Raw genomic sequence first — 27,174 nt, forward strand, 5'->3', positions numbered from 1 at the left:
GGTGACCAGTCCTTTGTTAAGGCTTCTTACAGATCAGGTCTTCAAATGCACTGATTCCATGAATCTAAAGGTCTTGGTTGCCATTAAAAGGTCTTCAAAAATCACAATACATGATAAGTGGGATTTTTTTTTTTTTTTTTAATTGGAAAGTCTACAACCTCAATCAATTACCGTTTTCAAAAACATAACTAAGCGATTTTCTCCCATGGTCACATTGCGCAACCAACCAAACTGATGTGCTTTTAGTCAGGATGACTTTGAGCAGATGCGCGTCTTCGCCGGACAACCTTATCAATTTGCTCTTGATTTTGAGTTCAAATGGGATGAAAACGTCGTCAGCAGTATGAGCGAAGCCTGTTGCTTGTCTGAATGTGCTCTGACGTGGACTGGCGATCAGTCCAGCGTCCCCCCCGTCCCCCCCCCCCGCCTCTCGTCCCAAGTCAGCCGCGCTCCAAGATGCTTGGATGGACTACCTGTTGTCTCCACAAGAGGCCGCCAGATGCAAACCCCTTCCGGAAACTCAAACAACAAATATCTGTATCTATAAAGCACTTTCAGACTTGTTTTTATTTCTCTTTCCTTATACGTTGACGTCGTCCAGCATGCTCTGGTGGGCGGGGTACGGCGTTTGAGTGACGTGGCAAAAAAAAATATCTCTTTCCTCGCGCGTGAGTGTCGGAAGTTCGGAACCCCTGAGTCACGCCCCGCCCCTCCACGCGGCTGTTTCCGTCAATCATCCTAAAAATAACCCCCGCTGTCAACCCGCGTGAATGCGCACCCGCACTTGAGTCAGCGCGGAAACGCCAAGTCGCCTACAGGCGTGCGCGTGCACGCCCGTAGAGCGCGCGGCGTGAGCAAAGTCTGGCGTGGACGTGGAGCTTAAAACACTTGACGGCTCTTTGCGTGTGAGGCCGCGTGCGTATGAAAGTCCAATCGCAAGAAAGGACGCGAGCGCGCGCCTCGCCGTTACTTTGCGTGGGACTTCCCGAAGAAAGTCTGCGCGCCGCCAGAAGAACTTCTAAAGACGCTTGGAGCCCACGCGGACGGGTTTTGTGTGTCGACGATGACGTCAGTGTGGAAGAGACTTCAGCGCGTCGGCAAAAAAGCTTCCAAGTTTCAGTTTGTTGCTTCCTACCAGGAGTTACTGCTCGAATGCAAAGACAAATGGTGAGGACACACGCACACGCTTACAATAGTACTTACAAACCGGTTGCCTTTATAGTCATGATACTGCGTGCGTGTCGTTCTTTGTGTGTTTCTTTGGCAATTCCGGAAAGGGGCGCGCACGCGCGCTCGTACCCGCGTCAGCTGTCAGTGCGGTGATCCCCTTTTATTGCGGGCGATAACCGTGCAGACGCACCAGCATTACGTGGAAAATCGCCCTAAAAAGTGACCATTCAAAAATATATATTTTTTCTCTAAATTTTGTCTCCAACACGTGAATACAATTCTTTTCATTGAACACTTCAAAATACTTTTTTTTCAAGTATTCTTCAGCACCTGTTGTCAAACGCTGCCAAGAAATGAGAGGCAGTGGTCTGAGATCACTTTAAGGACCGGAAAGAAGACTCGCCTGCACAGTTTTGCAACTAAGGGTTCAAAGTGTGCTTGCTTCAAGCTATTTATTCGTTGTCCCCTGGGGAAAGTTTCTGTAAAGCAGAAAATTATAATAATTAAATATTTACACATCAATTGTTTAGCCAAAACATTTCATTTACAGAGCGTCCGTGGGACAGGTTAACACGTTAGCTCAAGCCTGAGCTGTTCAAGGAATTGTAAATCTTTGAACCACTTCAACACAGGCAAAAGGCAAAAGGCTCTGTTCTTCTAATTACACTCAGCATGTTGTAGCACAACAAACGAAGAATTTTCGAATTATCTATAGAAAAACCCATAAAAATTATGACTTAAAAATTTGTGATCATTTTTAAAAAAAAAATGTACAAAGAAAAGACTGCTTGAAAACTCACAAAAGAAAACAAAAAAGATAACAAAATTTGCCCCGAATCAAATTCACTTCAAAATTCATTAAAATCCCAAACAAAAATGATTGCCTAAAAATTCACACACAAAGAAAATGGTTACTTATAAATTTGGGGTGGGGGTCGAGTAGGGCTGTGAAAAAATATCGTATCACGATGTATCGTGATATTTCTATGCCGATACCAAGGCACTTAAGTTAAAATTTTGAAAACACATGCCTCAGTTTATATATATATATATATATATATATATATATATATATATATATATATATATACATATATATATATATACAGTATATATTTTTATAAAATGTAAGTTTCGCAATCGGTATCGGATTGGGACAAAAGTGTTTCGTCCCAGCTCTAATGACGAGTTCCTTCACAATATTTTGCCTTAAACAACTTGACATTTTTTTCCAAGATTATTCAAGAATCAATACATGACAACGCCATTTGCCTTTTCAGCAGCGCAAGTGTCACTTTTATAAGGCGCACCAGTATTTGCCTGAACATTCGACAGCCTCGTGACATTTGTGTGATGTTTTGCAGCGAGTTGACCAATTCGCAACAGTTCTGTGTGTGTGTGTGTGTGTGTGTGTGTGTGTGTGTGCGTGCATGCGTGTTCTTCCAATAAGTAAGCTTCTGCGTCACGTGACTGCAGCGCAACTTCCTCTTTCACTTCCTTTATGCCGGCGGACTGTACAGCACACAAATGTCAACCGTCCTCATGACCGTCATGAGTTTGAGTCTCAAGATGCTTCTGGAAAGTGTACACACAACATGTGTCCATCGTACACACCAAACATTGTGCGTTTACGTGTGTGTGCAGGCAACCAGACAAGTTGCGTGTGGTTTGGACCAGGAGAAACCGGCGCATGTGCTCCAAGGTGAAAGAACTCCCTCTCAGCGGTGAAACTCATAGGACGTGTGTCAGGAAGGTTCCAAGACTGAATATTTCAAGTCGAAAAGTTTTTCCCCTTGGATGAAATCCCCCTGGAGCGTAAAAGCCGCCGCAGGGGCGGCCGAAACCAACTCAACCGTTTTGCCGTGAGGGCGGTTCACCAAGTAGTTTTCATGACTGCCGGCCACTGGTGTTAGTGGATTCAAGTTTGTGGTTCTTCCTCAGGACCTGACCCGCTCGGCTGATGCAGAATCCTCCATATAGGAACGCCTCCGCGGAAGTCGGTGTACAATCCGTATAGCAGCAGCAGCAGCAGCTTCCGATTCGATCGTCTCCAACTCCAAGCAGAAGAGGAAGGGGAGGTGGAGAAAAAGGAGAAGTGGAAGTAAAACAGTCCGAAATGGAGATGTCAGGGGTTAAGGCAATTTGCACAATTGGCGTGATTTAAGTGAATGCAAAAGTAGGTTTTCAACGTCTTTTGTTCAGACAAATATTTTTTTCCGCGAAAGGGAAATTCTTTTAGCTCGGTGACCGTTTCAGCTGTCACTTCCGATCGGGTCGGGGGAGCGGAGAGCGCAAATTTAGTTTGAAGTTCCGGAGGTGTCCTGATCCATGTATAGAAAAGCATAGGCAAAAGATTTGTGTGGCCGTGAGGGGCTGAGGTCACGGTGAAGTGCTCCAGGCTGGTAACAAGGAAGGAGAACAACTGGTAGTTTGAAATATTTCAGTCCTGGGACTTTTCTGACACGCCTTGCAGACCTTTTGCACCTACTTATGGCAATCCGTCAGTTGGTCGCTGACCGGACTTCTGACGAACTAAAGTTTGCAATTCAGTTTGTGACGGCAAAATGACGGACTGACAAATGACAAGAGCGGCAACGTTTAGTAAAATGCTTTCCGCCACCCGGAAGTACCCTGATTGTTTATAAACAATATGAAAAAGTTTGTACACACACTCGCCGACAAAGACGAGCTCAAGATTGTGTGCGCGTGTGTGTGTGTGTGTGTGCGTAGCTGCACAGTTGGCAACCTGGAATCAAGAACCCGTACAGAGGGATGGTTCTGTGGCCCGTCCCGGAGAACGTGGACATCTCTGTGACGCTCTTCAAGGTAGCTCCAAATGGTGGAAGTTGTGCCCGTTGTGCTCGTTGTGATGCGCCTGTTGGGTTGTCATGTCTCCAGGAAGTGGGTGCTGACGCCTTTGAGGACAAAGAGTGGACCTTCGTCATTGAGGGTGTGAGTACTGTACCGGACAACCGCCTTATAGTGGCTGTCGCTTTTTGTTTTGTACCTCTGACCTTTCACGACCTCCAAGCTGTTCCTCCAACAGCCGGTCGACTGTCCCGACCGTACTTTGGCGCGCTACTTGATCCGAAACATTCCGTCGGCGGTTCCTCTCACTCTTCTCTGACTCTAGCTCTGACCGTCCATCTGCCTGCTACGCTAGCAGAACATTCCTTGAGCTGTTCGAATGACTGTTCCTTTAGCCGTTCCCTGCTTGTGCCGCTAGCTGGTCTTGGGACTCTTCCACTGGACGTTCCTTTTGCGCGCTACTGGATCGGAACGGTTCTTCTACTCATCCACTAACTGTTCCTCAGCATGCCTCTGACAAGAACCAAGTACTGTAGCCCTGGCCCGTCTCCTGACCGTTTCTCTGCCGGTCATTGTATACCATACGACGAATTTTTTTCCGGTGACACTTGCTTCCGACTCTTCATCTGACCGTGCTGCCACTCCCCACGATGTAACCGGAAATATCTTGCCGACGCTGCTCTGAGTGTGCTTTGTGATCCAGCAGGAGTGTAAAGGCCACCGTAAGGTTCTGGCATCCGCTGCCATCAACTTGAAGAATTATGCCAGCGTGACGCAGACGCAAACGGACATCAGGCTGCCGCTCAAACCGCTGTCCGTCAAAGTGGTGGAGGCGGAGCTCAAGCTGTCGCTCTCCTGCATCTTCGTGCGCGAGGGAAAAGCCACGTGAGTAGCCAAGCGCAGCGTAGCTTAGCTGCATCCAGCTAACGGTTGATGCGTTTAGCCACAGACACGCGCGGAGCCTCGCGCACGCTAGCCGAGCGCAGCCAAGCTAACGTTGGCTGTGTTTAGCGACGAAGACATGCAGAGCCTGGCCAGCCTGATGAGCGTCAAACCCGACGTGGCCAACATGGACGACTTCAACGAGAGTGACGAGGACGGCGACAGAAAGTCCGCCGGCGGCGCAGCAGGTAAACGGCGGTGTCAAAACGATTCCCGCCGGAGCCTCTTCCCGCTTACTCCATCTCACGTGCCAACTTTTTCTCTCCTCCGGCCGACGCAGCCGCTCCGCGCCCTCTCACGCGCCCCAATCGCCCTGCCCCTCCGCCGCCTGAACCCAAAAGCGCGCCAGGTAGCTTCTTGCTGTGGCATGCTAGCATACGCAACAACACGCTGTTCCACTAACGGTTCCTTGGCCCTTTCGACGTCTCCGCTGACTGTTTGGCAAACTGTTCATCCGACTGATCTCGTGACTGCTCCTCAAACTGTTTTTTTGCACGCCACTTCCTTGTGGCAGCTTTTCCCCTGCCTGTTAAAACGTTTGATGCCTTCCAAACCTCTTGATCCTTACTCCTATCTTCCTTTTCTTTGTTTTTCCTGATCACTCATCCATCATTCATCCATTAGTCATCCAAGGGGGCGGCCCACCCGATCCCGCCTTGCACTCCCGCCCCCCTCGGCCCATTGGCTCCGCCCAGGCCGCCGGGACCTCGCCCCCCGCCTCCTCCTCTCCCCCACCCCCCTCCCTCATGGCTCCGCCTCCACCACCGCTGCCTGCCATCTTCCAGGGAAAAGGTAGCCTGGAAGCTGGCGTGCTCACACTCTCAAAACCATTGACTCATTCGCTAACACTTACTCACTGGATGGGGAGTTTGCTATGATGGGCCTGGAGAGTTTCTAAAAAGTCCACCAAGCATACCTGTGTGATGATTCAGGAGTTGGACCGGACCAATGATTCTAAACGCGTTTGTCATTCCCGACTCCCAAATCACGACCCGGGGATTCCTAGTTAGTCGACTAGATAGTTGAAGAGTTTCATCGAGTATTCCCTAGTCGCTGTTTTGTTAAGGGATTTTTATACAGTGGCCTCTATAGGGTTGAAACAACAACCCGCAATGGAGGGGGTTGGACCGCAAACCCCCCCCATCACCATATGGCCATTTTCATGTAGTCAACTCGAGGGCTGAAACGATTCATCGAATACTCCGAATCACCCCGGAGGGATTCTTAGAGAGTAGACTTCTCTAAGAATCAAAAATCCTTCTCTTCCTCCATCTTCTCCTTCCGTCCCTCAGCTGCCGTGTCATACGAGCGGCGCCACCCTGTGGTCCGAACGTCAGCTAACATCAGCGGTTCGTACGCGTCACGGCAGCGGCGGTGGCCTTTCCCGTAACGTCCTGTCCATCCTCTCACTTGCGGGCATGTTTGATTTGTTTGTGTCCTCTAGGTGGCGCTCAAGTTTTCAAAGCTCAAATGGTAAAGCCCGTGGGCCGCCGCTCGTCCCCCTCGCCCTTCGCAGGTGAATCTCCATCAGGCGACGCTGTGCTGAGTTGTTTCACCACAGCGCGGCAGTAAAAAACATGTATTTAGTGTTTTGTTTTTTTTTCCTCCTCCTCACACACTTTGAACACATTTGAACTTATTTAAAGACATCGTTTTCTTTTAAGCAGGGCTTTGGTGCCCTCTTGTGGCATCTTCAGACATTTCAAAAGACAGTCAAAAACTGAAATTGGCGCCTGCTCAGACCAAAGCCACGTCTAATATAGAAATAAAGACGCCCTGCCTGTCTTGTGTGTGTAATCCGGGTATGGTTTGTATCTGGGGCGGACTCACGGAATGGAAGGACGGAAGGGCTTAAAAAGGACGAGGGCGAATGGGGTTGGAGGACGATCATTTTTTATGAAGGACATAGGGACGAGAACGGAAGGGTAGCCAGGTCGATGACGGAGGACGGACCGGCAAAAAAGGGTAAAGTGCCCACCTCTGGTACTTGAAAGTGAAATTGAGCAGTGACTCTTTCAACTACCACTAGCCGTACTAGTCCTACACTTTGACAATCACTCGCTTAAAAGTGTCCGGCTTTGAGCATTTCTGGATCTTGGCAACCCTCGTTATAACGTTTCCTCATCACGAGAGTTTGTCATTTTGTCCACGCGCAGACGCCACGGCCGAGGCGACGGCATCGTCTGTTGCGACGGAGATGACGCCAAGCGCAAGCCAAGGTCCCGCAGCTGCCCATGACATGGCGGGATCTGGACGACCCGTCGCAGCACAGGGCTGCAGCCTGGAGCATCAAGTGAGGGCCAGGTGGGGCCACAAAAAAAAAAAAACACACACAATGCAATACAAATGTATTTGTGTAGCGCATTTCACAACAACTACAGCTGAAACACACGCATGCACTCTTGAGTTTGAGATCCATCCTGGCTCTGTGCTTAGCGTCCAAGCTAACACTATGCTAACATGCACTAACAGTGTTTCTGAGCTGGCCTACCCCCTGCTGGATGTTTCATGCGCATTTCACTTTGGTCCTCCTCCCGCCTGGCCCGCCTCGCTTCAACCCAACAAAAGTGGCACAGGTCAAACCTGATCTCCGCTTTCTATGTCCCCCCCCCCCCAGTCCCGGCCAATCCCAATCAGAGCTGATCATAGCCCCGCCACCTCCATGGCCCTTTGCCTGCTGCGAGAGCTCCGCCCCACAGCGGCCCTCCACCAGCGTCCTTGCGGCTTTTATCACCCCCAAGCAGAACCATCTCCATGGCGACAAGGAGACCGGCAACCTCCATTGGCGCGAGGGAGCGACACAAGAACCGCCACGTGATGTGGAGTGGGACTCGGGCGGGTGAGTTTCACGGGGGGAAGAACAAGAGGAGGAGGAAGAGGAGCAATGGGAAAGGAGGAGAGTGAGAGGATGACCAAAAAGGTAGACAAGCAAAGAAAGAAGATGAAGAAAAGAAAGAGGAGGGAGGGGGGGGTTGATAGGAGCAGCAAAAATGAGAGGAGAAACAAACAAAAGGAAGAGGAAGAGACGGAAAGAAAGAACATGAGGAGGGGGAAAAAAAAGGTAGAGGACAGGAATGGGAGGATCGAGAGAATGGTCGAGAAAGAGGAGGGAGGAACGAAAGCAGAGTAAGGCGAGGTGAGAGGAGGAACGAACGAAAGAAACAGAATGAAGAGAGGAAGGCGAGGAGCGAAGGAATGAAAGAAAGTGGAATAAGGGCAGATAAAGGAGAGGAGTGATGGCTGAAAGAAAGAATGGGTTAAAGGAAATTAAGGGGGGAACAAACAAACAAAATAGGAGATAACAAAGAGGAGTAGGAGAGGAAGGGAAGCTGAAAAGAGAAGGCTGAGGGACACACGCAAAGAGAGAGGAGTAAGAAAGGGGGGAAGAGGAAAGAAAGGGCAGTTTGAGCCATGTTCTCTTTCTCCTCTGCAGCCTCCAGCTGAAGGAGACTTCCACCGGGCATTCTGCCCTGGAGGAGGTGGCGGAAGAGGCGAAGGAGGAGGAGAAGAAGGAGCAGGAGAAGAAGGAGAGGAGGCGGAGGCAACACGAGGAAGAGAAGAGGAGACTGCTGGAGGAGGAGAAGAGGCGACTCTTTGAGGAGCAGGAGGAGCTGAGGAAGCTGAAGGAGAGGAGGAGGCACGAGGAGGAGAGGCTCCTTCAGGAGAAGCGAGAGCGGGACGACAGGCTGCGGCAAGAGGAGGAGAGGAAGAGGAAAAGAGAGGAGGAGGCGAAAGAGGTCAGAAGGAGAGAGGAGGAGAAGAGACTCTGGCAGACCCGCGAGGAGGAGGCCAGACTTGTGCGGGTGAGGAAGGAGGAGGAGGAAAGGAGGATGAAGGAGGAAAACCGGCGGAGGCGGGAGGAGGAGACGCGACGGATGCTGGAACAAGAAAAGGAGGATGAGGAGAAGAGGCGCTTGCGACTGCATGAGCAAGATGAGGAGAAAGCAAAAGAGGAGGAGAGAAAGAGGAGGGATGAGGCGAAGAGGGTAGAGGAAAAGAAGGAGGTTCAAAGTTTGGGGGATGAGAAAGCCAGGAGGCAGAAGGAGGTGGAGGAGAAAAAGGAGGAAGACACAAAGCAAAAAGCGGAAGAGAAGGAGAGGGAGGAGTTGCGACTCAGGGAGGAGAAAGAGAGGGAGGTGCAGAGATTGTGGGAGGAGAGCGAAAGGACGGCGAGGCTAGAAAGGGAGGAAGAGGAGAGGAGAAGGAAAGCAGAAGGACACGGGGGAAAGAAAGAAGATGAGGAGGAGGGAAAGAGGAGGATGGAAGAGGAGAGAATCAAGAAGGACAAGGAGACACAAAGACTCAGAGATGAGAAACAAAAGATGGAGCAGAAGAAAAGGGAGGAGGAACAGAGGATGAGGGAGGAAGAAAGAAAGAAAAAGGAAGATGAGGAGAGAAAGAGGAGGGATCAGGAGAAGAAGGATAGGGAGGAGCAGAGATTGAGGGAGGAAGAGGAGAGAAAGAAGTGTGAAGAAGAGAGGAGGATCAAGGTGGAAAAGGAGCGAGAGTTGCAAAGATTGAGGGAGGAGGAAGGAAGGCTGGAGAAAAAGAAGGAAGAAGCGAGAAAAGAAGAGGAGGAGAGGGCGAGAAAGAGTAGGGACGAGGAGGTAGCGAGGAAGGAGGTAGAGGAGGAGAGGAAGAAATTGGAGGAAGAGGAGGGAAAGAGAAGAAAGGAGGAAGAGCAGAGAGTCAAGGCGGAGAAGGAGGTGCAGAGATTGAGGGAGGAGAAAGAAAGGATGGAGAGCAAAAAAAGGGAGGAAGAGGAGAGGAGGAAAGAGGATGAACGAAAGCGGAAGGAGGATGAAGAGAGAAAGAAGAGGCATCAGGAGGAGCAGAGAGTCAAGGCGGAGAAGGAGAAGGAGGCGCAGAGATTGAGGCAGGAGAAAGAGAGGATGGAGAGCAAAAAAATGGAGGAAGAGAGGAGGAAAGAGGTGGAACAAAAGAGAAAGGAGGATGAGGAGAGAAAGAAGAGGGATCAGGAGGAGCAGAGAGTCAATGTGGAGGAGGAGGCGAAGAGATTGAGGGAGGACAAAGAAAGAATGGAGAGCAAAAAAAGGGAGGAAGAAAGGAGGGAATTGGTGGAACAAAAGAGAAAGGAGGATGAGGAGAGAAAGAAGAGGGATCAGGAGGAGCAGAGAATCAAGGCGGAGAAGGAGGTCCAGAGATTGAGGGAGGAGGGAGAAAGGATGGAGAGCAAAAAAAGGGCAGAAGAGGAGAGGAGGAACGAGGAGGAACAAAAGAGAAAGGAGGATGAGGAGAGAAAGGGAAGATGTGAGGAGGAGGAGGAGAGAGACGAGACGGAAAATAAGAGAAAGATGCAAAAATTGAGCGAGGAGAAAGAGAGGAAGAAAATGGAGAAGGAAGAAGAGAGGCAAAAGAAAGGGGAGGAACATGAGAGGATCCGGAGGGAAGAAGAGGAGAGGGTAAAGGCGCAAATGGAGAAAGACATTCAAAGATTGGAGGAAGAAGACAGGAAGAAAGGGCGGCAGGAGGAGAGGAGAGCGAGCGATGAAAAGGAGGAGGCGAAACAGAGGAGTGGCCAGCAGGAGTGGCTTAGTGCACTCCGGCTCCCTCTGCTGGACACCAGCTCTCTTCCAGCCTCAAGTCTCAGCCAATCAGGAGAGACGTGGCCAGCCAATGAGAGGTGAGTTTGGGCTCGAGGTTACCACCGACGATGCCCCATGGCCATTGCGATTAGAAACAATACAGAGTGGCCCTGGCTAGCTAGCTAGCTAGCTAGCAAACGCGCACCGGCTCAAATGCACACTAGTCAAGAGTCCGCCTTACACTTGCGCAGTCAGAACATTCTAGGGACGCACTAGAACGCTCGAGCGAGGCCCTAGAAAGCTCGACGAAGTCTAGACACACCGTGGAAAATGCTTCGAGCACACTGGACATTTTTTAGCGACGCCACAAAGGTGGTTCATGGATGGTCTGGAAAGCGGCAGAAACGCTGACACGTTCTAGTCGTGCCCCGGAAAGTTGGAGGGACGCACTGGGAAAATGTAGAAACCCTTCAGAAAGTTCCAGGGACACGAGTTAGCGCCACTCTCCGGCCAGGGAACATTAGCTTTGTGCAAACGAGGAGTCAGTCTCAAAATTCTTCTTCTTCTTGTTTGTCCTCTTGTCGAAAACAAGGTTCGGGTTCATCTTAACTGGACTTCATCTCTTCCTTTTTCCTTCACAGTGAAGCTGCTGAAGTGGACTCTCCTGTTGGGCCGATCACAGCCAAGGCCCCGCCTCCTAGCCCTCCTGCTGCGCCAGGAGTTGAAGACGCTAAAGAAAGCGACGCGTCAAACTTAGCAGGCCGCCAGACTTCAACAGTCCCAGAAGAAACAGCGCAGGTGTCAAGAGCTAAGGAGGAGGAACCGGAAGAGGAGGAGGAGGAGCGGGACGAGGAACAGAGGTGAGCTTTGAGCGTCGGCCTGCCGTGACTCCATTTGATTGGAACTTTTATTTGGGACCTGAAACAAAACAACCTCGGAGCACGAAAATCTTCAACGTCCGGCCGGCATGCACCGAATTGGTGTTTCGCCGTCGGCCACTGCCGCAAAATGTGAATTGCCGGCGCGTGGCGGCGCAACATTGCAGCCGTGTAACAGCCAATCAAAAGTGCAACTGAGCTTTCACAATCACTAAAAATCCGTTTCTGGCTTCTCAAAGGGGAAGTCAACGCAAACGTGTTTTTTTTCCAAGATTATGTTGTATGCAAGCCCAATGGTTGAAACGGGGCATTCTGATTCATTTTGCGTTTGTGGAATAAGTGTTAATCCATTTGTTTTTAGACATTTCCGGGGGCGGCCATTTTGTCACCTCTGTCGACGGAAAAATGACATCGGAGCTGCTCACAACGACCAATCACGGCTCAGATTCAGAAAACGGGTCAGCCGTGATTGACAGAAGACAAAATGACCGCCCCCGGAGATGAATACAAACGGGTGCATTTTGCCTCTTGACTTATATTCCACAAACGCAAAATGAATCAGAATGTCGTGTTTCAACTCGTGGGCCCGCTGGGAACATATTCTTGAAAAAAATATCTTTGGGTTGACTTCTGCTTTGAAGTAAATGCAAGACCACCACCACGGTTCCGCCAAGTCGTATAAATGCAGCGTACACAGTATACACACTTTTAAACAATGCTTACCGTGTCAAATACACTTTTTTTTTGGTTGTTGAAAATACGAAAAGGGTGTTACAAGGAAAATTAGGAACAGCTGTCACATTTTTTGCCGGCACCGAGGGGTCTCTTGTCTTCAAAATGCGAGCGATGCACTGTACGTATCCAAATATCCACTCTCTCCCTTATTCTCACCCACTGCCTCCTTTTGAGCCAACCCGCGTCTTCCTTGACAATCACACCATGTTTTTGTGGTTCAATCAACATTATACGGCGCAATTTGGCTTTCTGTTGCAGGGCTCTTTAAATTAGCGGCCTCAACGCGTGGTGTGCGCTGGGCAGGAATTTGTCCCTGGGCCAAAATGAAAAGAACACCCGACAAAATGAAAGGCATTTTCCCGTGTCGGCGCAATGTATCATGTAATACATTCCATGATATGTCATCATAGCACTACGTTTGTCTCATCTCAACGTCACGGCACGGTGTGACGTCATCATCGCTACCACGTGGGTCACTTGGCTGGGCTTCCGGAAGTGGACCGGCTAACCCTTCCTGTCCCCCGCGTTTATTTTATCCCGTAGTTGCGAGGCGGCGCCGGCTGAGCAGGAGCGGCAAAGTTCTGACGGTTCGCTTGAGGCGCAGGCGGACCACGTGGCGGAGACGTCATCACCCCCGGTCGAGTCCTCAGGTCAGCTCGGTCTGGTGGCTCGGCTGCGTCTAGCCGCCAGGGAGCGGGAGGAGGAACGAGAGGAGGCAAGGGGGAAGGAAGAAGGGATGAGGGCGGAGGAGGAAGGGATGAAGGAAGGACGAGAGCAACAAGAGAAGAAGAGCGGGGAAGAAAACAGAAAGGAGGAAGTAGGGAAGACGGAAGGAGGGCGGAAGGGCGGGGACGACGAGAGGAGGAAGGTGGCGGAAGAGGCGGACCAAGAAGGGACACTGGAGAGGGAGAAGGCCGAGGAAGGAGGTGAAGAGCAGACAACGAAGAGGGGAGTGAGAGGAGGAGGACGAGAGGAAGTGAAGCGCAGGAAGGAGGAGGAACGGCAACACGACCGGGAAGTCATCAGCAGCCAATCGGAGATTGGACCACCCCTCAAGGAGGCGGAGCTTGATGACATTGCCTGTGAGGAGGAGCAGCGTGCAGAGGATTATGAGGAGGGGGAGGAGGAGCACGCCACAACACACCTCAAAGCGCCTGAGATGGGAACAAATCCCACTGATACTGGCCCTACCGGTCATCCCAGTCTTCCTGCTACCCCCGCACCTGCCGGTTTTCTTGGTCTTCCGAGTCTTTCTGATGCTCCTGGTCCGCCTGGTCATCTTGGTTCTCCTGGTTCTCCTAGTCTCCCTAGTCCTGCTAGTCCTCCTGGTACCCTCAGCTCTCTCGGTCCTCACGCTTCTTCTAGTCTTCCTAGATCTCCTTGCCCTCCTGGTTTTCCTGTTCCTCTCAGTTCTTTTGGTCCTCCCGGTTATGGTGCTCATCCCGGTCCCCCGGGCATTCCCGGTCCTCCGGGTCCGGGTCCGCTTGTCCATTGGGAGGCTGGAGCTGATGTGGAGGAGGTGAAGTTTGAGCCAGGTCACGAAGATCTGGGCTCCATATGGTTGGCCGAGCTCTACATGGGGGGCCGCACAGGAGGGTGAGTGGGGGGGCCAGGGGGGTGACGGGAAGCGAGCGCCGGCGCTTGTTGGCCTTGTGGCCTGCCTGCATGCGGCGCCGCCATCCTTGAGCTTCAGCATGCGTGTCGTGTCGTTCATTCTGGTCTTCATCCTCGTCGCGTTCTTTTCTTGGACGTCTGCTCTGCGTTTATGGCCTGCATCGACACTGGCATGTGGACACGGCGGACCCGCACGATTGCAAAGAGAACGACTGCTTCCAAATAAGTGTTAATCCGGCCGTTTTGAACCATCTCTGGGGGCGGCCATTTTGTCAACGACCAATCTGAGCCGTGATTGGTCGATGTGCGCAGTTGCGATGTCATTTTCAGTCGACAGAAGACAAAATGGTCGCCTCCAGAGATGTCTAAAAACGAGTCCGCAAAGACAATTTACAGCTTTGTGTATTCAAAACAAGCCGCGCAACTTTGTCTTTGGATTGTCCGCTAGCTTATGCTAAAGACAATGCAAAATCCCATTGACTAGTGTAAATAAATTCAATTAGCAAAGACGAGACTACCATCAAACTCCGGCTAGTTTTCACACACGGAGTAGCAACGTAAACAAGGAGGTCACTCACAAGTGTATTTGCTCTCCTCAGAAGGAACAAACACTGCTGGATGACAATTGGGGACCTTCTCGGCCTCTTCTTGCTGCTGTTGATTTTGCTGTCTGTGACCCAGTAGAGCTCAGTGCGGCGGCGCGCAACTCCAAATTCTGTTAAAAAAACAAACAAAAAAAGATCAAGATGAACATTTGATAAGCTTGTCAAACATTCTCTTCACAGCAGACTGTCTGCCCGCCAACTTGCCGATGACGATGTCACACAAAATGGCGTCACCCGCCAAGATAAACGTGGACACGTCCAATGCAATCAGAACAAAATGGCCGCCGTGTCCCAGCGTGACGACGCAAAGGCGAGTGCGCTTAGCTTGGACCATGTGACCAAGCAGCAACATCTGCAGGAGGAAGAGCGTCTCCTATTGGACAGAATCCAAGTGATGTCATTGGACACGCCCCCCAACGCCAGGAAGCTCCTGGTTCCCGACGCGGGCGAAATCCAAGATGCCGAGTCAGATGGCGCACGACGATTGGCTGAGTGGTCGCCCGGAGTATGCGTGTAAGTTGTTGTGGCGACATCACGACGCGCACGAACACGCACGCACGCAAGCGCACGCTCGAACTCAAACGGAGCAGCTGCATGAGAGGCTGAGGTGTATGATAGCCATGAGGGTGTGGATGATGATGATGAGGAAGAGGATGATCACGAGACAGATGATGAGGATAAAGATGGCGAAGATAATGAGGATGAGGATGAGATGAAGATGAGGTCGATGATCTTGACAATGTTAACGATTAAGAGAATGATGATTGGTGTCGGCGATATTGAGGATGAAGATTGTGACGACGACGATGCTAAGAAACGTGACGCTAACGATGATGATGGTGATGAGGAAGATGATGATACGGAATATGTGAACGATGCTGCTGCCGCCGATGTTGTTCACCCGCGTCAGGCCTTCGGAGAGCTGCGGTGCCACCGATCGCCACGGTAACGCCGGCAGGTCCTCAGCGGCTGGGCCAATCAGAGAGGAGGCTGACGGAAAGGACGACGGCGGCGGCGAGGTAAACGCAAAAGCAGCAACAGCGCCGACGAGCCAAATGCTAACATGTTAACGTGCTAGCGTGCTACGGTGCTCCCCCCCCCCCCCCCGGCAGAGCCCGATATCCTCCAGCCAGTCGCTGCTGCAGTGGTGTCAGGAGGTGACTGCCGGCTACGCGGGGGTGGAGGTCACCGACTTCAGCGCGTCCTGGAGCAACGGCCTGGCCTTCTGCGCCCTCCTGCATCACTTCCACCCCGACCTCATGTACGACGCAGCCGTCAATCGGTCGCTGCCCGCCCATCACGCAGCTTTTTCTCTTTTGTGCCTTCAGAGACTTCCGGGAGTTGAAAGGTCACGACATGGAAACGAACAACAAGAAGGTGAGCGGCCCGCCTACTGATGATGTCGTCACTGTGGGTTGGGGCTGAAATGACATCACGGTTGCTCAAGGCTCAGGTAACGACCAATCACAACTCGCTTGTTTTCTGAAGCTGAGCCATGAATGGTCGTTATCTGAGCTCTGAGCATCTGTGATGTATTTTCAGTTGACTGAAGTGACAAAATGGCCGCTCCCTCAGATGGCTTAAAGCAGGTGCATTTTGCTGCTGAATTCATATTCCACAAACGCAATATTAATCAGAATGCCTTGTCTCATTTACTGGTCCTGCCTAGAACATATTCTGGGAAAAAGATATGTTTGGGTTGACTTCCTTTTTGAATATCGGTGGCAAGTATCGGCACTCTTCACAATTACCCGATACCTGGAAATAAGGCCAGTTTCGTCCCGATACAATACCTGGTGTCGGAACTTGCCCGTCCCTTAATTAGAAGAAAAAAGACTTAGAAAAGACTAACAACAAAATATATCAGGAAATAATTTGAAAAATGACAACGAGAGAAAAAAAATTGGAATTCAACAGGAAAAAAGTCATTAGATTGCATGAAAAACATGTAGTGAATGAATATAAAAAATTGAAGAATGGAATAGAAAAAAACATTTTACAGCAATAAAGTCAAAAATGTTGTCAGCAACACTTGAATTTTTTGGGAAACTACCCCCCAACAAAGGTTCAATTGAAAGAAAAAATCAATCAATATGAAGTCAAATTAAATCGAAGTTGACCCTTCCCGCCAGGCCTTCGCCGCCTTGGAGTCGGTGGGCGTGCCGCGCCTCCTGGAGCCGGCCGACATGGCGGCGCGTCCGCTTCCGGACCGCCTCATGGTGATGACGTACGCCAGCCAGCTGCGCAGTCACTTCACGCGCGTCCCGAGGCACGCCGACGCCCGCGCGCCCAACGAGGGAGGGGCCGCCGCGCTGGTCGCGCCGCCGAGAGCCAAGAGGCCGCTTAAAGGTTGGTCTGAGGAAATCCAATAGTCAACCCCGCTTTAGTGTGCGTGCTGGGGGCATTTCAGGCCCGCTTGCAATGCGGCTTTGGTGCCACTAATAGTTGACACTCAGTAAAATTCCATTAAAACAACCCCCCCCAAAAATAAGGTTGAACAAAGAATCCACGATTTGGCCGATTAGGTGAAGTTACGAATGCTGAACCACTGTACATCGAACTGAATTGAGGAGTGTCATTGAGGCAAAAGTAGTGCTTTGCCGTCATGCCTAATGGGTGAAGTGGGTTGAGGAGTTTCATTTCCACAAAAGTAATGTTTTGCCATCATTGCGGTGGCAGGTGACTGTGTTGTAATGAGTTGAGTCATTTCATTTTGGTGCTTTGCGACCGTCGTGTTCCCGTGGAACGACCTTGGGGTGAGTTGATGATTTTCAGTTGGATAAAAGTAGTGCTTTGCTGTCATTTCTATGCTAAGGAGCTACGTCCAAATGGGTTGAGGAGTTTTATTTGGACTAAATTGGTGCTTTGTTGTCATCTTGATGCCAAATGAGCTATGTGGAAGTGAGCTGAGTTTTGTTGAGATCAAAGTAGTGCTTTGTTACCACCCTGTGCCATCTTTCGGCAATTATAATCCTTTTAATGGGGGGCGTCAATGTCTCGCGAGGGTTCACTGTACTGCAAGCAGCCAAATGGTCATCTTGTGCGAAACACTGTAGATGGGCTAACGGCGATTAGCAGGGCGTGAAATTGTTGCAGATTGTTCGGCGCTTGAGATGTTCATGTGTTGCCGCTCTTCTTATCCCTTGCAGAAGAGGCCACGCCTCCTGTCCCACAGGTGAGCTTCCCTCTCTTGCCCCTCCCTCTCTGGTTGCGTTACTCTTAATGTGTTTGATTCGATGTTGTGTCAGCTTTAGCTGTTATGAAATGCGCTGTATAAATAAAATCGGATTGTATTGTGTTCAGGATAAAGATCAACTCGTCAACAAGTCTGCAGCTAGCGCACAGGAACAGGGTCAGAACCTCAAGACACACACACGCACGCACACAATAAAGGGCTTCATTTCTTTTACTGCTTGTGTGTGTGTGTGTGTGTGCGTGTGTGTGTGTGTTCGCACAGAGTCGCAGTATCCCAAAGAAGAAGACAAGGCCATGGTCAGTTTTTTTTTGTCTCTTGGTTTTGAACTTTGACGCCGTCGACCAACCAATTCATCGTCACCGCTTATCCACATGACCACACACTCTAAAAACAGTTTGGGGTCAAAACTGGAGCGACACATAAATTGGGTCAATTAGACCCATTTTCTTGCACAAAACAGCCCATTTTTGGGGGTTGTGTTGTAACAACTTTTCGGGTTGTTTTCTGTTGGGTCAAATTGACCCAAATTGTGGAGCGGCCCATTTTTTACCCAAAATTGGGTTATTTTTAACCCAACTGTTTTTAGAGTGCATGATGATGTCATCGGTGATCATCTGCAACAATCCCAGCTCGCTAATTTTTGGACCTTCCTGCTTGCTTCCTTTTCCTTCGCCCGTTCCAACTTTCTCGCCCCCTTACTATCCGTCCGTCCGTCCTCCTCTTGCTCCACGCGTGTTGCACCTTCGCGTTGGCTTGTGCGGGCGCGGTCAGCGTCTTCAGGACACGAGTCGGTACGTGCTGAGCGAGATGGCGGCGTTGGAGGCGGAGCAAAAGCACGTGGACAGCAGGGCGGCGGTGTTGGAGCGACGCCTCAGGAGCCTCATGGAAAGCGGTGTGAAGCGCGCGCGCGCACGCACGCACGCACTCGCCCACTCTGGCGCACACAAGCACTTGACACCGCTTGAGGTGTGTGTGGCGCGACAGGAAGCGACGGCGCCGAGGAGGAGCGCCTGATCCAGGAGTGGTTCGCGCTGGTCAACAAGAAGAACGCGTTGATACGAAGACAAGACCACCTGGAACTGCTGTAGGTCACACGATGGCACTGATGATGACGATGACGATGATGACGCTGGTGACGACGACAGGCAGGAGGAGCAGGACCTGGAGAGGCGCTTCGAGCTGCTGACCCGAGAGCTGCGGGCCACCATGGCCGTGGAAGGTCCGCCGGCCGCCCCTCGTCTGGCTTGGCTCGTGTCACGCGACCCCTTCCCACCTTTCTTGTATGTGTGTGTGTGTGTGTGTGTGTGTGCGCGCGCGCTCACCGCAGACTGGCAGAAGACGCACGCCCAGCGAGAGCGCGAGCAGTTCCTCCTGCACGAGTTGGTGTCGTTGGTCAACCAGCGTGATGATGTCATCAGGAACATGGACGCCAAGGAGCGAGGGTGCGTGTGAACCACTTTGGGCATTCACGCGATGGATGCATGTTTTTTTTTTGTTTTATTTTTTTTTTTATGTTGAGTGTGTTTTTGTGCATGTCTGCGTGCCTACGTGCGTGCGTGCGTGCGTGCGTGCGTGCGTGTGCAGGGCGCTGGAAGAGGACGAGCGTCTGGAGCGCGGCCTGGCGATGAGGAGGAGGAAGTACAACGACAAGGACAAGTGTGCCCTGCAGTGACACGCGCGACTTGCTTATTTATTTCCGTTTAGATTTTTTTTTTGTTTTTTTTTTCTGCTGAGTGTGTGAAATGATGAGCTGGACTCAAAATGGCGGTTGGCGACTCACAAAAACCGGCGTTGTCATCTGCCTGGTGTGTTAAATGTAACATGAATGCTGTTATTATATACTTTTTATTTTCTAGTGTTATTGTTTTTTTTTTGTTTTGTTTTTTTAAATGAGACTAGATTTGACAAGCCAATTTATGACGTCACCAACCAGCAGGGAGCGCAGCCAACGTTTTGGCACCAAGATGGCTTATAATGCTTTTTGTGGTGCTAATAAGAAATGATTCTTCCAAGGACGCTTTTGTGTGAGTTTTGCACATGAGTTTGCTTGTTAGCGAGTAGGGACCGGCAGGGGGCGCCGCACACGGTGCCTTTGACAATATTAACAGATGACGCGCGCTCACAATTTCAGACACGTCTTCACGCGTGCAGTCTCACACACTTTCAGTCACATGCGCGCGCACTCACTCACACACGCAGTCTCTCTTTAGTCTCAAACTCACACGCACGCACGCACGCACACACACACACTCGACCCCGTGACTCTCCCACAGTGAGCGAGTGAGTGACAGAGCAATATTTCACTCGAATTCAAAGGTTTCCCCCCCCTCCAAAAAACTTGCGGTGGGAGTCACGTGATGACCGGGCAAAGAAAAGAAAAGGAAGAGAAAGAGAAGAAGAGGAGTTGCGGCGCCAAGAGCTACAAGCGAATCCTCAACAGGCCTGATGGAAGATGGAAGCAAAGTCAGCATGCGGCGGGGCCTCGAGCAGGACGGAAAAGACGAGGAGGCAAGGGAGGACGGGTGAAAGGTCGAGCGAAGGACTAATGAACTCGTGATGTAAACAAATGTGAACATTCCTTTTGCAGGGCCTTTTCTGGTCTGCGTGAGTACAAGTCAACTTCCACGTCTTAGGCGGCCAACACACACAAGACCGCAACACAACTGAATCCGACTGGACTTGGTTTTTTTACTGGGTAAAAACTGGATCCGACCGGACTGGGTCTAACTGCAGGTGATTCAGTTTTACTGGATCGAACCGGTTAGGGCAATAAATAAGCAGGACTGGATTTCGGAAACGCTGAGCAAATTGGACCGAACTGGACCGGAGGTAGCCAAACCGGAAGTCGCTGGACCTGACCGTATCCAAATGAGCCTTTAACTGGACCAAACGATCTCCAGTAATGTGACCCCGCGAATGGAAACGAGACCGAGCTGCATCCAAATGCAACTAGGCCTGACGCATGCGGCCCAAGTGGAACCCACTCGACCTGACCGACTCGAACTGGACCAAATTAGATCTCATCTGATCTAACCGGACCCGACGTAGCCACACCGGAACTCATCGGACGTCGGCGTACCGAACCGCTTGTGAGTGAGTGGACCCGATTGAATCCAATTCAACCCGCTTTTATCAACTTGACGAGCAGTAACCGGACCTACCTGGACCCAACTGGACCCAATCAAATGACAGTACTCTGACCTCAGTTGGATTTTGACTGGAGCTGACAAGATGGAACTGGACCGGATTGAATAGAACTGAGCGGCGTGCGTGTGCGTGCGTGTGCGTGCGTGTCCTTGGCTTGCTTAGCGGAAAAGTTGTTCATAATCAGTCAGCTCTTTCCATGCTTTTGCTTTCTTCCAAGTCAGCAGCTTTGTGATGCTTCTGTTTGTCACTCAAGTGCTTACGCCGTCTTCTGGACCCCTACAACAGCCCCCCCCCCCCTCCAGCCCCCGTTGAAACCCAATACCCCACACGCTCACTCGGTACACTCACCCCCTCATTCTCTCACTCCTTCACTCATGTGAGCTTCCATGTTGTCCTACTTTTCCACATGCTCTCTGCTTGCTTCGTTTCTCAAAACTTTCCATGACTTCTCTGCCTGCCTGCCTGCCCGCCCGCCTGCGTGCGTGCGTACACGCGCGCGCGTGTCACTACACAACTGCTGCAAGACGGAAGGTCAAAGTGGATGAGGTCAGAGACTTCACAAAGGTATTTCCGCCCCATCATCCGTCCAGCGAGCGGACGGCTCGTTGTGGCGAGGGATCGAACCTGCGCACGCACGCCCCCGCGCGCGCGCACATCCTCTCCATCAACAGGAATGTCCACACGCGCGCACACAAGGCCGCAGCTAATTGCTCCAGTCTGTGCGCGCACACATTCGTGTGCGTGTGACATAGGACACCCGCGGTTGGGAAGAGTGAGCGAGTGTTTGATCTGGCGCGCGCGCGCGCAGGCGCGCACGTTGGGTCCGTCGGTTCTTTTCCGACCCAAAACCAACATGCACGCCGCTCGCTTCACAGCTAATGGATTCTTTCTTTCGTGCGCCCAACGGACGAGCGTTTCCAAACTTGAGCATTTCTCCTCTAAAGAAATGAAGTTTGTTTTTCCACATCTGGCGACAGATTCTCACAGCAACTATTGGCGTCAAGGCGCAGCCGTTCACGTCCGAAGCGCGGGCAACAAAAGCGACTACAGCCCCAAGTGAAACTTGTGCTTTTCCCCTCCTCGGTGTCACGTGACTCATCGTGTCTAAAAGGTGTCAGGTGTGACTGGGGAGCAAGTGTGTTGATGTCGTTGGCGCTCTCTTGCTGGTGGCTGCAAGTTTGAAGTGGCACCAACACAAGACAAGTGGCGCACTAGTGGAAAAGACTTTCTGCAAGGTGCCCCCCCCCCCCTCCAGCGACAAACATAAAAGAGGAACGTCCCCGACCCCAAAACGTCCGACGCGTACCTTGATGAACTTCCAGTGGGCGGGGCTTCGGCCCCAGATCTCTGCGAGATCCATCTCGCCTTTGGAATGTCCGAGGGGGCGGGGCCAGCGCCGCCGCTGATGGCCAAAGCAGACGGCGACGCGACGCGACGCGATGCGATGCGATGCGAGGCGAGTGAGTGGTTTGTTGGGCTGAAGGTGATGACGAGGAAAGAGTGGGAAGCCCGCGCGTCGACCAAGACGAGGAGGGGGAGGGAAGCAAGACCACAAGGCTCTTCGGGAGCCGCAGGTTTTCTTCTTTCTTTCTTTTTGCTCATGTGCTGTTGCTTCTGTCCTACTCAACCTCCCCTGTGCCAAAACGCACGCGTACGTTTTGGCACGCGCACACGCGTGGAGAGAATAGGTGGTCCAGTTTGAAGGTAACCCCAAAATGTACTCCTGAGAGGCCATCCTCATGCACATCTGGCATTTCCTGTTTCCTCTTCTGCACCCCCGTCCAACACACACACACACACACACACACACCCACGCACAAATACTGTAGTACACACACACACACACACACACAGCTCGCTCACACAGTTGCAGACTTGCAACTCTTTCGGTTGCAGACACTTTCACACACAAATGACAAACACTTTCCACTCTGATGTGTGTGAGATTATGGGGGGGGGGGAGTCATATGGTTTTCATAAACCCCCCAATGCCCCCCTGCGCACGCACAGTGAGTGAAGGCCCTCCAAGCTTTATTGCAATTCTTCCACAAAAAAAAAACATTTTTTTCCTCGACTCGCAAAAGAAGCCCCTTGCACCCCCCCCCCCCCATTCTCCTCCTCTTTCTAAACCCCCAAGCTCCCCCCGCCCCCCCTTCCAGTCCTCCATCCTCTCTCTCAGTCGTGGGCGAACTCGGCAGAGGCGACACGCGTGAAATCTTCACCTGATTTGGAAAAGCCCAAACAGGCGTAGTTCACATCCTATTTGGCTGCAGTGAGGTTCCACTTCCGGTCCTGGTGCCAGCCGGCAACTGCCCCCGACTCGGCTCGGATACTTTGACGAAGGATCATCATCATCATCTTCTTCTTCTCCTCCTTCTTCTTTTCTTTTTTTTTTTTTAGCTTTTTTTTTCACGGATCGCAGCTGTCGCCCGGCCGCGACCTTTGCAATGCGGGCGTTTGGAAAGCGCGCTCTCGCGCGGCGCTCCACTGCGGTGGCGCGCGCGGCCTGGCTGCTGCTGCTGTGCCTGGCGCAAGCCGCCGCCGAGCTGCGGGAGAAAGACGCGCTGTGCCACCCGGACGGATGCCTGGCCGTCTTCACGCAGCGGAGAACCTTTCGGGAGGCGGGGCGCGGCTGCCGGGAGCGCGGCGGCACGCTGGCCACGCTGCACGACCGCCAGGCCGCCGACGCCGTTCACCGGCTGCTGGCGGGCGCCGAGCCGCTTGGCGCCCGCCTGCGCCTGCGCCTCTGGATCGGCCTGCACAGAGCGCCGCGCCAGTGCTCCGCCGCGCGCCCGCTGCGGGGATTCGTCTGGGTCACCGGTAAGCTTGGGATGGCTCGAGTCCGGTTGGGCGGCCAATGCAAGGTCGCCTTTGGCTTGCTTGGCCACATCCTCGGTGGACAAAAATAAAACTAAAAATCTTACAATCTAATTCAATGTTTTTAAATCCTGTTTTTTTTTTTATATGTAGCTAATCAACGAATTACTTCATTTAATGAAAAATACTCGAAAGAGTTATGAATAATCGTTTGATACAATTATAAATGCGTATGTTGAACTTTATTTTCTCAATATAAACACATTTTAGTTGTTTATTCTTATTGTTTAAAACTAAATATTTAAGCAAAGAAATAAAAATGGTTAAATGCATACGTGAAATTGGTCAATTCATCAGTATATAAAAATAACCAATTACGTCATAAATAATAATAATGCTAATAATAATGATAATATAATAATATTGATAATAATACATTTTTATTAATTCAATAAAATAAAATGTATGCTTATTTTATGCATATATATATATTTTTTTTTTTTTAAGAGTAAATGAATGCAGCCCTCGAGGTGGCACTAAAAATGGACCACCTTTTTTAAGGCTAAATGAATATAGCAGATACCTGCGGAAATGTAAATGCATTTGAACATTCCTGCTGAAATGCTGAAAGAATGGACCAAAAGAGGCACGTAAGCGCCTGATGGAGCGCAAACCCACAACACTTGCTGCATTCTGGTGACCTCTAGTGGCCACATTTACAAACAGCGCGACGACCACAAATAGGACACCAATTCTATTAGATTAGATTAGATTAGAGACAAGGGGTGGTCTATAATAGCATTTAGGATATAGGTTGTATCAGACTGGGTTGGGTTGGAATAGAATACGTTTGGTTAGATTAGATTACATTTGTTCAACTTCGATTCGATTGGGTAAAATTGCATATGGTTATGGCAGCTGCATGTGTTGGAGGAGGGAGACGTCTATAAACGTCTGTATCGGTGCTCTCGAGGACCGGATTTGGGCAACATGAGATTCTAGACTCGATTGGTTTCGATGCATGTGTTCAATGAGGTCGACTGGATGAACATGCGTGTGTTAGTTGCACGTGGCGTGACCTTGCACTGTCTGTTGCGCCCCCCCGCAGGTGACCAGGAGGGTCAGTTCACCAACTGGCTGCGCGAGGAGACGGCGGGCTCGTGCACGGCGCCGCGCTGCGTGGCCATGACGGTGAATACGGCAGACGGCGCCCACCTCAACACCGACGACGCCGACAACTTCAAGTGGCTGGACGGCTCGTGCGGGCTGGCGCTGGACGGCTTCGTGTGCCAGTACCCCTCCAGGGGCATGTGCCCGCCCCTGGCGGACGAGGGCCAGGGGCCAGCCGCCTACTCCACACCCTTCCAGCTCAGCAGCCGGCTTCTGACTCACGTGCCGCTAGGCTCGGTGGCCACCCTCACGTGTCCGGCAGGGCCCTCGGAGCCCGACGCCGCCGGCGAGCAGACGGCGCTGTGCGTGGAGCGAGACGACGGCTCTGTGGGCTGGTCGCGGGACGCGCCGCTCTGTGGGGCGCCCGCGGCGCCGCCCAACCAGGACTGGTGCGGCGGCGGCGACCACGGTTGCCAGCAGCACTGCCAGAACACCGACTCGCACTACTACTGCTACTGCTCGGAGGGATACACGCTTGCCGAGGACGGCTACAACTGCGAGCTGGATCCCCTAGACCCCACAGACCCCACGGAGCTTTCCACTTCAGGCGGCGCCACCGCCGAGCACAGCGAGCCGCCGCTTATCAAAGCGGCGTGCGCGGCCGCGGGTTGCGAGTACGACTGCGTGGAGACGTCTCGGGGGGTCCGCTGCACGTGTCCTCCGGGATACCAAATGGGCCCGGACGGGCGGCGGTGCTCTGACGTGGACGAGTGCCAGCAACAGCCGTGCCCGCAGGCGTGCGTCAACGTGCCCGGAACCTTCCACTGCGCGTGCCACGCCGGCTACCGGCCCAATGACGACGACGAGGGCGAGTGCGTGGACGTGGACGAGTGCGAGGACGAGGGCAGCTGCGAGGGCGCCTGCCAGAACAGCGAGGGCTCCTTCATATGCTCCTGCCGCCATGGTTACCAGCTGTCGGGCGACGGCACGTGTCAGGACGTAAACGAGTGCGTGGGGGCGTCGCCCTGTCAGCAGCAGTGTCTCAATTACTTGGGCAGCTACCAGTGTTATTGCGATGACGGCTTCGAGTTGCAGGTCGACGGACTCAGCTGCCGGCCGACGCCCGTCGCCGACCAAGAAGACTCCACTCTGAGCCCGGAAGCCACCGACCCGGCCCACGTACCAGACTGGCACCGCGACGGCTCGCGCACCGCTCGGCCCGACTTGGACGTCCAGTGGCTGACGGACGCCCCCGAAGCCCGGGACTCCGACGAGCGGCTGCACCGATGGGACGCCCCCTCGTCAAGGCGATACCGGACGGAGCGGCCGCCCGAGACGGGGCGGGGCGACGGAGGGGGAGCGCGACCCGCGGCCGGAGGTCAAGAAGGTGACGACGAACACAGCCGCGAGAAGAGCAAACATGACAAGAGCTGGCTGCTGGTGGCGCTGTTGGTACCGCTGTGCGTGTTCCTGGTGGTCATGTTGGCACTGGGCATCGTCTACTGCACTAGCTGCGCCGTGGACAAGAACATGCGCCTGTCGGAATGCTGCCGCTGGATCCTCCCCGTGCCCGAGCCCGACAGCGCCCAGCCCAAAGGACGAGCGTGACGCTGAGGGGAACACTGTCCCGTGACATGCGCTCATGTGACACAGGTGGCACGTGGTCACGTGACGTGCCTCACACGTGTCATATGACAATGACTCGGGAGCACATAATAGGAGCATTTTACATGACCACACATAAGGTCATCATGACGCTTGGTCATGCAACAGGCTCATGCAACACTGACAAAAAAAGATCCTATACTGAATTCGAACATGTGCATCAGTTGCACGTGATTAAAATATGATAAGCATTTGATTTGCCCGTGTTTCCCCTCAAGAATAATGTATTCGTTTAACACATTTTAATCACGTGCTACCGAAAAATCACGTATTTTTTGTCAGTGTGTGTGACGTGGTCATGTCAGTGGTCATTTGATGTAGCCATGTGACGTGGTCATGTGACATGGTGGCCCGATTGTATACGTTGGTCATGTGGCATGGTCATGTGACGTGCCACATGTCACATGACAATAGTTCATGAACATTTGTTTGGGCGTTTCAAGGACATCATGTGACGTTGTTCTTGACAAATTGGTCATGTGACATGGTCATGTGACATGGTCATCATAAAGCCAGCACTCAGTCTTACTTTCTGTCTCTCGCACAACTTTTGTAAATAAATCACTTCCATTCCACTTTGAAAAACAATAAAAATGACTTAAACAAATCCCTTTGCATGGTTGTAAGCTAAATTTGTTAGTGTAGTCCGACTTCTCAGTTAATGTGAACATTTTGGGAGCTTAAATTGTTTACAAATTGGCTATGAACATTATTTGGCTTGACAGTAACGTACATTCATGCTGCTACAAACAACTGGAGGAATCAGCGTGTCTTCGACGGACAAAAACGCTCAGGAACTTCTACTCTTATGTATTATTGTATTTTATTATATTGGGGGTTGGGGGGTGATCCGTGCAACATGCAGCCTGGATGCGTTTATTTCCATCAAATTTTGCCTCACTTTTTTCCCCACAGCGCATCCCTCGTCATTCCGTTGTCTC

The 27,174-nt window shown here is 51.7% G+C and overlaps 2 protein-coding genes across 9 annotated transcripts; both read left to right on the forward strand.

Moving 5' to 3' along the window:
* Positions 1-716: 716 nt before the first annotated feature.
* LOC147133672 (uncharacterized) lies at positions 717-19,506 on the forward strand. Of its 8 annotated transcripts, XM_086012476.1 has the most exons (26): positions 721-1,167; positions 2,815-2,872; positions 3,901-3,996; positions 4,069-4,122; positions 4,685-4,863; positions 4,990-5,108; positions 5,201-5,269; positions 5,545-5,712; positions 6,365-6,436; positions 7,077-7,224; positions 7,538-7,759; positions 8,354-10,564; positions 11,108-11,326; positions 14,479-14,811; positions 15,209-15,317; positions 15,411-15,559; positions 15,627-15,675; positions 16,431-16,647; positions 17,448-17,473; positions 17,602-17,650; positions 17,756-17,790; positions 18,275-18,386; positions 18,479-18,578; positions 18,640-18,713; positions 18,822-18,936; positions 19,079-19,506. In XM_086012476.1, exons 1-26 carry the CDS (start codon positions 1,064-1,066, stop codon positions 19,164-19,166), a joined length of 5,175 nt encoding a protein of 1,724 aa, XP_085868602.1. In that variant the 5' UTR covers positions 721-1,063; the 3' UTR covers positions 19,167-19,506. The 8 variants fall into 8 exon arrangements, with proteins under 8 accessions (XP_085868600.1, XP_085868602.1, XP_085868599.1 ...); XM_086012474.1 differs by having other exon boundaries at positions 717-1,167; positions 14,482-14,811; positions 17,602-17,790; XM_086012473.1 differs by having other exon boundaries at positions 17,602-17,790.
* Positions 19,507-21,793: 2,287 nt separating this feature from the next.
* LOC147133673 (complement component C1q receptor-like) lies at positions 21,794-26,818 on the forward strand. The gene is made up of 2 exons (XM_086013504.1): positions 21,794-23,461; positions 24,567-26,818. Exons 1-2 carry the CDS (start codon positions 23,089-23,091, stop codon positions 26,174-26,176), a joined length of 1,983 nt encoding a protein of 660 aa, XP_085869630.1. The 5' UTR covers positions 21,794-23,088; the 3' UTR covers positions 26,177-26,818.
* The last annotated feature ends 356 nt before the right edge of the window (positions 26,819-27,174 follow it).

Source organism: Filicampus tigris, chromosome 17 (assembly GCF_054856515.1).
Source record: "Filicampus tigris isolate MCC_2025a chromosome 17, RoL_Ftig_1.0, whole genome shotgun sequence".
Lineage (NCBI taxonomy): Eukaryota > Metazoa > Chordata > Actinopteri > Syngnathiformes > Syngnathidae > Filicampus > Filicampus tigris.